Source organism: Oncorhynchus clarkii, chromosome 13, assembly GCF_045791955.1.
Source record: "Oncorhynchus clarkii lewisi isolate Uvic-CL-2024 chromosome 13, UVic_Ocla_1.0, whole genome shotgun sequence".
In the NCBI taxonomy this organism is placed as follows: Eukaryota; Metazoa; Chordata; class Actinopteri; order Salmoniformes; family Salmonidae; genus Oncorhynchus; species Oncorhynchus clarkii.
Genome location: NC_092159.1, coordinates 36186825 through 36198106, shown reverse-complemented (window position 1 = coordinate 36198106; position 11282 = coordinate 36186825). Strand labels below are relative to the sequence as shown.

The following is an 11282-nucleotide window of genomic DNA, read 5'->3' as shown; positions in this document are numbered from 1 at the left end:
AGGACCTTCTTAGAAGACATCTTTATGATTTGGGCCTTGGCCACAATGCGTCTTTTTTATGCCGCAGTGCGAAACATTTTACGCACGCCTTTTTTGTAGCATAGATATTCAGTTGAATGTTGATATTTGCATATTTCCATGGTTGTGTTGTTCCACACGATTCGATTAAACCTTCTTATCAAAGTATCTCCTATTGGACATTTTGGTAGACCGGAATGCTTTGTTTAACTTACACGCCTCAAAGTCTGTTTTTAATGCTATATCGTAGCCGTGCAAGACTTTCTGTTCTGAAAATGGTTTTATTCTGAACATGCACCACCAATACACAGTCAATACATAAAGCTGGTCTCATACAAGCAATATTAAGGCAAATAATATCTAACATCTGAACAAAGGCCTCGATAATGCATAGATAGCCTATCAGCAACGTAAATGGCTAACATTTATGTGATATGAGTATGCAACGATTCAATGAGATATGCTGGTTCATCATGAGCTCTTGCTGTAAGTAATTGTTTTTGATGTGTTTTTTAAATTTATTTTACGTTTCAACAATAGAATGATATAACTAAACAACAGGGAAAATGGTCAACGTAAGCCTAGTCTTGTCCTCCCAAGTTCTTGCTATCCATAATATTTACGCATTGTGCCAATAGCACACTGAGACATCCCTCTTCAAACATCTTTGAACAAAAGACAAGATATGAAATATCTGAGCAATATAGTTGTATTAATTGCTTATAAGCGCACAAAAACACCCTCATAAGAAACGTTTATGTCCCACCGATCGGCCTACAACCTCTTTCATGTAAAACGCAAGAGAAATCCTCCCTTTGCTTTTCCTTTTTGAGAGAAAAAGATGGCGATGGAGGAACCACTACTGCCAAAGCAGTCGTGAAGAAATGCAATAAATTCCTTGTTGTTTTATGAAAATTTACAACTTTGTGATAGAACTTTATGAGTGCCTGGGTCCTGGGATTGGCCGAGGATGGTCATGTGGATGGGTAACCGTGAACATGAACTTTTTATGATTTCCCAAGTGGTTATATTGCAGCAATCTTTTGGACACCGCACCTTTTGTAGCAACACTGTGCTCCTTCAAGGTTCTAGGCTCTTTAATCGCAAGTTGAAGTAAAAAAAATAACCTTGTCCCGCGCAGTGTTTACAGAGAAACTGGAAGACCTGCCTCCTCATCCTGCGCTATGCTAATGTGGCCGACTATGATTGTGATTTCCGCTGCGATGGAGAGAGTGACTGACTGTGAGAGATCTGGACACACCGGAGGGTCTCGTCTCATTTTTCATAACTGGATGCTTCCGTCCTGTTGACTAATGTAAATTAAACGGTATGGAGGCGGCCTGTAAAGCCACAGTGGTGACTTCGCGCGCTAATGGCGGTACGGAGCTGGGGCAACAGGAATGCTGTATGGCGAGCTGCGAGACTCGCGGATGCTATCCAAGGATTTAGTGACGGATTATCAACAAAGGTAAGGCGTGCTTGTCTGTCATTACACTCACGTTGTTTCGTTTCACAGAAAGTTTGAAAACAATTATGCAAAACGCAATCATAGCTGCTCTCGCCAATGAAAATATTCAAATTTTAAGTGTGCATAAACCTTTAGTAAATATTAAATTATATGATGACTTTGTATAAGATGTCGTCACTCGAAAGTGCTCGTAAATGTTTACCTTGTTATGTGTGCATGACGAATTTGTATTTGGTTCGGAGTCATATTAGAGAAATACATATCGATTTCGATATGCTCATTTGTGGTTGGCTGAGGGTGTTTGTGGTATAAGGATACCGGTGTCCGGGCTGCGAGGGCGAGGTTTGATAGAGCGGCTCCTATGCAAATATAATTTCTGATGTACAGTCTTGGGCCACCTCTTACGAGGAATCCTTAATCAAAAAGCACGGGGCTATACAACATTCCTTTGCTCTCATACGAGTCCCTAAACCGTGGAAACAAACAAGACGAGGCAAACAACATGCCGTTTTGTGGAGATAGCAGATTATCTTTTGAATATAGCATTGAGACTGGCCGTCTTTTTTTCTAAATCCTCCATTACGCAAGGGCTTGTCAAGTAGTGGTGTAGCGTATCACTTCCAGATCATCGACGCGACGCTTCCAGGTTACTGGACAGTTGGTGCGTCTGTGCGGTGGAGAATGTTCTTTTGTATGTGTCTGCGGGGTGATCTCGCCCACTTTTATTGCTTCATTTCCCCTTTCATTCCTCCTTCTGTGCCATCATCTGGTATTTTTTTTAGACGCTAGACCCTTAGGTGTCCATTTGTTGTCTCCTCGTCAGTAAAAGTTCCCCCACACCCACCATAAAGGCTGCTTCCACAGTACAGTTATGATATATGTTTCAGTCTGTCTGTGCCTTAAACCAAATGTAGCCTACTATAAAAGTGATTTTTAATGTACCACTATAATCATGATCCCATAATAGGCTACCACTACTACAACTACCACTAATATATTATACTGACACAAATCATGCTTGCCAATCCTCATCCAACGTTATTTTTCCCAATGTATAATCAATGGTGGTATTATTGTTCGTATATAATGCGTAATTGTGAGTGATTATATTCACTTCTAGCTTCTAGCTTCACTTCTGTGTATCAAGGGTCTGGCAGTCTGTCTACCTATATATATATCTGCAAGTATATCCATTTGTGTGTGTGCGTCTCTCTGTGTGTGTGTGTGTGTGTGTCTGTCTGTCTGTGTGTCCGTTTGTCTCTGTCTGTGTGTCCGTTTGTCTCTGTCTGTCTGTGTGTCTGTGTGTCTGTCTGTCTGTCTGTCTGTCTGTCTGTCTGTCTGTCTGTCTGTCTGTCTGTCTGTCTGTCTGTCTGTCTGTCTGTCTGTCTGCCTACAGTTTATCACAATACTTCTAATATCAAAATCAATGTTCTTTATCATCTCACTTGAGTATTTGACATCCCAACAAACAACAGAGCAATTCCTTATTCAGAGTTTATTCAGCAGTACTGCAAAATACAGACTAAAATCCAAGAAAACAAATGACATGATAAAAACAAAGAACCACTGAATGATATGGTATTTAATTGCAACATGTTATAATATGCATTTACTATGTTATAGCATAGTATACTTTGTATTGTATGGCATATTGTCAGTAAAATAGGGAGCCGACCTTATAAGTTCGTCCATGCAGATACAATAACTATCAGGAAATAAAGGATAGCAGCCTGGTGCATAAACAGATATCCTATTCCACTTAACGATGATAGAGGCTTTGTTTTGGATTTAATTCCCAAATGTGATAAGCCGCCTTGGCAGTCTTGTAGCTTTGCAGTAATTCCAGTTGATTTGATCTTGCAGTGACGCAGGTCGCTGCAGACTCTGCTCGTTCCTAACTCTTTGGTGCCATCTAGCGTCCATTTTTCCATAATGCCCAAAAGCCTTCTGTCTGGTGTGTGTGTGTGTGTGTGTGTGCGTGTGAATTTCTGTATGTCTCTGTGTTCGTGCGTAATAGTATACAGTTGAAACGTACGTATTTTGCTCCTATGATTGTGCGGAAATGTGTTTGTCGCTAAGTGCGTGAGCTGTTGACAAACCGATATGTGATCTTTCCAGTGTTGTTGGTCCCTCTTCTGAATTATTGCGTGTAACAAAGCGGCGAGGCCATGGCTGGGGCAGGAGATAACAGGAAAGCTGTAAGGGGCGGGTTGGGCTCGGTGTCAGTGAAACGTAAAAGAATGCAGAGGTTGTAAATTCTCGAGCTGCTGTTGCCGCGCTTTGATGTGCCTGGGTTTGGGAGAGATTTGTGGCACACACGCAGAAGCCCAAGCCTTAAGGCTCGATTTCGTGCATCCCCCCCATTTCTCCCACTTGTAAAAAGCCCTTCTCCAAGACGTAAGCGGATGACCGCTCCAAGGTTATTACATTGTGCAGTGAATGGACCGTGTAGTGGCGGCCGGGTGTTAGAGACAACCTGGATTCACTCAATGTAACTTTCACTGTTATTACGCGGCTGACTTTAGTTGGTCATTTGGTGTATTAAATGATGTTCTGGTGTTGTGTGCTCTCTCCCCAAGGAAACAACCGTGCTATAAATGTCATCTGGCAATCTGAGGGTCGTGTTGAAGTGGAGATACAGTGAGACTGGTTGTGGATAAAGGGTAGGGTGTGTGTGTGTGTGTGTGTGTGTGTGTGTGTGTGTGTGTGTGTGTGTTGGAAGCATACTGGATTTGTCCTTGGTCACTGTTTTCATTTGGTTTAGTGGGGTCGCACACTCAAGGCAGTCATTTGTAAACACCGCAAGACATGTTTTCACACCGTGTGTATGTGTGTGTGTGGGTACATGAATGCGTTTGTTTGTTGGTGCGTGCATGCGTGCAGCGTGCAAACTTGCGCGTGTGCGTGTGCGCGTGTGTGTGTGCAACATTGAACAGGCTAATTTAGTTTTAATGTCAAATTTAATTTTACAGGTTTATTACCATCGACTGTTGTATAGCCCGTGATACAACAAACAACACAATAATTTCCCTTTGAAAATGAAGTGTGTATTTTACATAATACAGTAATGACTAATTAGGTCTACACTAACCCTATATGCAATTCTATGAGACTAACGCTGTGAACTATTTAATGAGTAACCTGCGTTCCAAGCTTTTGGCTGAAGGCTGATCAGGTAAACAGTCTAGTGACTTCACAAGAGTTGAAAGTCCGTGAAGGACTAGTCACTTTCTGGAGCACAATAATATTTATGTAAGGAAGGGTCTGCCTTGTATCTCATTAACCAGCACAAGTTATTCACTTGATAGAACACTGTTGTAACAACGCGATTTAAAACCACACCATGCTGCATGGGCCTATATAGGCAACGGTAACAATATTTGCCAATGTTGATATAATAAGTTTGCTCATATTTGATTATAGATCTAAACGTTAAACTATGCATTTCCAAGCTAAACTGTGCGGAAAAGCTTGGTTGTTATAGTCTCCTTTAATGTATGCCTTATTCACATAGGCAATCTACTTCCGTTGAATTCGATATTTCCACGCACTTTCATCCATGTAAAGACTTGCAGAATGCCTTGTACAGAACTGGAGTTTCTTCAGAATTCAAGAGTTGTTGTGTATGCAATGACAATTCATAAGACTGGTATATTCTTGGTTGAATATAATACAATTGACTAAAACGTTTAATATTTAAATCACAGTAATCACTTTCAATAGTCAAAAAGGTTAAAATTAGGATTACTGTTTATGACAACTGTAGCAGAATGGGGCGAACAAGTGTCAAAAGCTTTTCGATAACCGAATAAATTAGGCTACGCACGCTGGTGCGCACTAAACCGTCTGGAAAAGTCTAATTGTTCTACATAATTCTGAATTGTTTCTTGTATTATGGTTAGGCTAAGTGCACGTATATAATAAACACTTAAAACAAAATGACAGTCAAGTAAGAGCTAAGCCAGGGGCATTTGTTATAACTTAAGTTGAACACCACTTGTTTTCAATTCCAATCGTGTCTGTGAATTTACAAGCCCCGATAAAATCATAAAACACTAAAACACTTTCCCCAGTGAAATAAAACAAGCAACTACAAAACACAAGACACCACAACTCGTTTACAACTTTCTTATATTTTTATGAAAGGCCTACAACATCACCAAGATTACAGATAGGCCAATGAAAAGCTAGAATCAACTAAATTGGCATTTTTACATTATACGCAGTTATTAACTTAGTAGAACACATTAGTGATATGTTTAATCGTGCAAAATATACTTGTAAGTCAATTATCGCCATCAAAATGCTGCGCGTGAAACACATTTTATTCACAGTAGCAAATAAACAAATATACAGAACAATGCAGGATCATGAAAAGAGCACATACTTACAAATATGCGTATGTCATGCGGAACTCGGGGGGGGGGGGGGGTCTATGAGGTAGTTCCGTGACACATGACAAAAAGTGACAGGCGCGTGTTTCCTCCCTGGTCTGTATAAACAAATCATCACTTTTTCTCCATACAGTCAGACTCATCTTCGCTGGGATTTCCGGTCATAGTCCATAGATATTGTGTAATTTTAACTGAATTGGTATCCAGTGTGTTGCTTCCCATGCAATTTGTGGACAACTTTTCTGCAGTGCAGTTTTGTCCACAAAAATTACCAAGTCAGAGAACTTCAGCCGGCTTTACCTTGCTGTTCGTAAAATTGTCAGGAAACCTGCAACGAGACAAAAAGCTAAATGAGAATTGGTTCAGAGGAACAGACATTAAAGTTCGTTTTTACACAACAATAGCCCCATATCATCAGATCATTATGTTAAATTTGCTTAGTTGAGACTGAATCAAATTGACTTATGATGGTAGTTATTATTCATGAATTATTAACCGAGACTTAGACTGGCCCATTTCTCTGTGTACTTTATTAAGAAATGGTCACACAATGGACGTTTTCCGTTCACACAAAACTGAGCCAAACCAAAGGAAGCTCTGTGTCCTGGTTTGAAAGGGAACCAAACTGAAAGTAAAAATACACAGACTGCCGGCGCTACTGGACAGACAACACTTGTGTGAGGACCGGACTTATTTATGGGACTGGCTAATTTATGATTTTGTAAATGCCATTTGTAAATGAAAAACAGATCCAGACCTGACTTGACTCGTGGTAGATAAGTCAGTGAAACATTTAAAGCCTTACAACGCGTAATGACCTTCCCAGTCAATAATTCTGAAATAAAAACCGGTGCATGAAATGTGGTCAGGGCAGCATACATGTAAACACACACTCAGACTAGACAAATGCGGTAATAAGGAACGTGTATGATACCGCAACGTAGGCCAGAGCCGTTCAACAAACATTTATAAAAGCCAGGGCTTTCAAAATATTGTATCATGTTCAACTAATATAGGAGTATTGTTCAGTGAAGGCAACTGTTGTAATACTGAATATTCCAATATATTCCAATAAATCTAATAAGCACGTGCATGTTGAAATATACATTAGGTATATTGTCAAATACCCGGATGGAAATCGCTATAAAAATAATGGGGATGATAATGTGCTGTAAGAGGGGAGAAGACATATCTCATCACATATCTACTGTACTGAGCGAATAAATCAGACCTCTAAAAATATAAACACAAAATATTTCAAATGCAGAAGATAACTCAAACCCCATTGGTGCGTCTCTATTTGATTTACGTCTTGAAGTCCATTTTAATGTGGTGATTATTTGAAGGGTTATATTTGTTGTCTTGAGTGAATAGGGTCTTTACTGTATATGGGCTCGCCAAATAACAAATAGAAGGGGGAGAAGTGTCGATGTATTCAATTTACCACTTTAAAATTCCAGTGTGATTCGTATTGTGCTATCTCATTGGAAGGAGAGAAAGGCGAAAGAGAAGCGAGAGAAAAAACGCCTGCTCTCTAGTTTGCGCTGGGGTCCCCCGACGCATGCAATCACAGCCCCCCCTCCAGGGTGCTATTTTGCAGGCACTGACGCACGCTATTGGTCAGCGCCTGGTCAGATGGTACGGTTTCCCTCTGTCCCGCACTGGCACGTCGCCACCCAGCGCCCCCCCTCAACTAAAACCCAATCTCCGATAAACTACTAATAGCTAAACCACTTGGACTATAAAACACAACAAATCATAAACCAAGGAAAAGAACCTGTACCCTCCCAATGAGTTCCTATTTTGTAAACTCAACTTTTCCAGTGACTCTGCCTGGAGGACAAGAGTCTTTCTTGGGACAGATACCGTTATACTCCTCCGGATACACTGATCCTTTAAGACACTATCCCGGTGCTGCCTATGGCGCTACCAGCGTTCAAGACAAGGCGTACCCATCCTCATATTACCAGCAGGCGAGCGGTGCCTATGGCCGGGCCAGCGCCGCCGGTGCATGCGACTACGCAGCAGCCAGCTTTTACAGGGAAAAGGACCCCGCCTGCACCCTCGCCAGTATAGAGGAACATTCGCTCGTCCTGAGCCAAGACCATCGCAAGACGGACTGCTCGGGGCAAAATAAAAGCATATTCGGGGACAGCGAGGACCAGAAGCCCTCGACGCCCGTTTATCCGTGGATGCAGAGGATGAACTCGTGTAACGGTGAGTCCACATTGTCATGTCATTTGTTTTTTCTTACGGTTTGTTTTGGTTTTTGCCTGTCTAGGCTGATACATAGAGCTTGCCTATTACATGTGACCTGCAACTGCACTGTACAGCGCCGGAAGAGCATACCGTGGGGAATATTGTCTCTCTGGTTGTGTCTTAACACAGGCTGAAAGTAGAGGAAGCAAAATATGCTGTAAAAAAATCTAATTGACACTTTTGCGTCCTCCATAAGTAAAAAAAAATGTATCCTCATAAACTGGTATTCTTATGGTTCCTATCGCTTCGAGGCTGACATTATTCACGTTGTAGATTAAAATCGCACGGCACACGAACACATCATTGGCAACAATGGAGCAGCAGTTCCAACAAAGATGGGTTCTTATCACAAAATGGCTCGCATTGTTATTCTGACAGGGTTCCAGCTATTAGTGCTCAGTTCGTCACCACAAAAAGACCCTCACCATCACAAAAGTTCAAAATGTATCACAAGGCAAATACATGTCTGTGCTATGGGTTACAGTTAGAAATGATGTCCGAGACATGAAATATGATAGGGAAGCACACTACACAACAATAGAGGAATAAATTAGCGCCATAAATTCCATTCGAGGAATTCCGTTTCGACAACAACAAAATAGCTAAAATAACTCTTAATAGACAGTGAGAGAGAGCTACACTTCATTGACTGTTGGATATCCTAATATTTGAATTATGATAACTTTAAGTACACCCTCCATAATCCGAACGTTGATTGTCTTCTTCTATATAGGCTTTTTATTGTTTTGCGTCTCTAAGCGGAAGCTGTGTGTGACTTGCTAGAAGCAGTGTGGGTAAATTAGTGAATGCTTAGAATTATGATGGTCAATATAGAGCTTCTTGTTCTTTAATGTTAGGATGCGCCATGGTTTGCCCCCTACTGTAGGCTAGAATGTGTTTATGAAGATAAAATACGTTGTTATTAAACTTGCCAAAACTAACATCCCCTCTCTGAATAGCTTATCTTTTTGTATGTGTGGGGGAAAAAACAACAGGAAATAGATATGATATTTCAGTTGCTTATTTGTAAGGCTGGTGCTCATTGTTTGACGCAAAAAAAACACACATGCACGATTCAAATATCGTGTATATTACATGACCAAGTATTACATGACCCTATGCCATATGATGTAAACAACACTTTTACGAACTAATTTAAGGGCAGCTTCCAGGACTATATAAATTATATCATTTTTTGCTACTCTACACGACACGTCTACTACCAGTAATGCGTAAATCTTCAGCAAAAGCTCACGAGTTCCAGTCATGCTATTCGCCCTAAGCTCTTTCTCCTCGGACATAGCCTTATTATATCAGTCCTATAAACACAAAATGTTTGACTCTCTCTTCCCTTTCTTTTGACAGGGACCTTCGGTAACCCTGGTCGAAGGGGTCGTCAGACGTACACCCGCTACCAGACGCTCGAGCTGGAGAAAGAGTTTCATTTTAACAGGTACCTTACCCGTAGGCGCCGTATCGAGATCGCGCACGCACTGTGCCTAACAGAACGCCAGATCAAAATTTGGTTCCAGAACCGAAGGATGAAGTGGAAAAAAGAGAATAAACTGATCAACTCTTCTCAGACCAGCGGAGAGGAGGAGGAAGAGAAGAGGTCAGAGTAAAGAAAAGAAGAAGACACAAAAAAAACGCATAAAATTGCTTATGGCACCATCTTCGAATATCCTACAAATATGAAGATACTACTTTCATATGCCCAAAGTTCCCGCCGGGGAAGTTGTGTTTGTTAAATTTGTTGTAGCATTCCAGAAGTTCACTTAACTGTCTATTTTTTTATTGTCATTTTATGTTTCTTTAAAAAAAAAAAATCATAATTCGGGTACCCGAATGGCAGGTTTTTTTGTGCACTTGCCTCTTGATTTAGGATGCCCCCCCCCCCCCCCCCAAAAAAATGGCCATGTATAACGAAACTATTTGAAATATATGTCATATTCGTGTTCATATTTAAACTGTATAGAAATAAAATGAAATTCTCATTGTATGGTGAATGAATGTATTTCTTTTGTAAGTTAAATACCCAGCCTTATCTAGTTGTTTTGTTGACTTGTATAGTTTCATGGGGAGAACAAACTGATCTACTGATAATTCAAAACTACCAAAAGACTGGGTCAAAAGTTTATATTTTATGGATTTTATACGTGGTTTATGTTTGTGGTTTTGTCACAAATATGTATCTACTTACGAAATCCTTCAATAAAATGTAATAATTATTCAACCTGTCTTGCACGGTCTGCGCGAGCATACTTTATAGGTCTTTGTGATTTTGTCACCTGCTTAGAACGCCATTTACAGTAAGTAGGCTAGAACACATTTGGCCCAGGAAGTGAAATAGGCCTAGGCCTATATAATTCACAATGATGTCCAGAACAAAACTTGTGGATAAGTATTTGAAACAGCAAATCACAGGAAAGCTACCATTTCTCTCTTTGAAAACGTATTTTAATGAACTGTCTACCATTTGGCCCTGCATAAAAAAAAGCGAGCACCGTCCATCTGTTGCAGTTATAAAGGTATGAGCAAACACTGACTTGGTCATAAACCAAGGTTTGCTCTTTCACAGGTGTATGAAACACACTAATTTAAGTTTATCCAAGGCTAGTGAAATACTTACGGCCCAAACAGTGACAGCAAACTTTGCGAGGCTGATTGAATTAATGGGTGGGAGGGAAAGTTGACCTGTCCGCCCAGAGACTCACCCAAACACTCAAGTGTCCAATCCACGACCCCATGTCTCTCAATGGTCACGTTCCCTTTCCAGGTACCATCAGTGTGACATTTCATATGCAATAGAACCCTCGGGCCTGGTATTCCCTAGTAGATAATTACACACAAATTATCTGGAAATTGTCATCCGACAACCTCCCCAGTGTACATGACACATAAAGTAACAGTGTTGTCGTTTGGAGTTAAACCGCACAAATACATATGGGGATACTTGTTTTATTTAATGTAAAATGTATTCAACTAGGCAAGTCAGTTTAGAACAAATTCTTATTTACAATGACGGCCTACACCGGTCAAACCCGGACGACGATGGGCCAATTGTGCGCCACCCTATGGGACTCCCAATCACGGCTGGATGTGATACAGCCTGGAATCGAACCAGGGTGTCTGTAGCGACGCCT

The 11282-nt window shown here is 40.8% G+C and overlaps 2 protein-coding genes across 3 annotated transcripts in view; both read left to right on the top strand.

The window, feature by feature from the left end:
- Positions 1 to 1072: 1072 nt before the first annotated feature.
- Positions 1073 to 11282, top strand: part of LOC139364591 (homeobox protein Hox-B3a-like) — a 57331-nt gene continuing 47121 nt past the window's right edge. Inside the window, exon 1 of one of the 2 annotated variants that reach the window (XM_071101462.1) lies at positions 1073 to 1486. Coding sequence is in view for 1 of the 2 variants with exons in the window: in XM_071101464.1 (XP_070957565.1) it covers positions 1391 to 1486 (96 nt within the window). In the remaining variant the exon portion in view is untranslated. The remainder of the gene's footprint in view (positions 1487 to 11282) is intronic. The other variant, XM_071101464.1, reaches the window with a different exon arrangement.
- Positions 6193 to 10347, top strand: LOC139364594 (homeobox protein Hox-B6a-like). The gene is made up of 2 exons (XM_071101469.1): positions 6193 to 8097; positions 9505 to 10347. Exons 1-2 carry the CDS (start codon positions 7671 to 7673, stop codon positions 9759 to 9761), a joined length of 684 nt encoding a protein of 227 aa, XP_070957570.1. The 5' UTR covers positions 6193 to 7670; the 3' UTR covers positions 9762 to 10347.

What these genes read in the sequence shown, in the direction of transcription:
- LOC139364594 (XM_071101469.1), top strand. Translation starts at nt 7,671, where the DNA reads ATGAGTTCCTATTTTGTAAACTCAACTTTTCCAGTGACTCTGCCTGGA. An exon ending in GAGGATGAACTCGTGTAACG is followed by an intron (nt 8,098 to 9,504) that starts GTGAGTCCACAT and finishes TTCTTTTGACAG; the next exon opens with GGACCTTCGGTAACCCTGGT.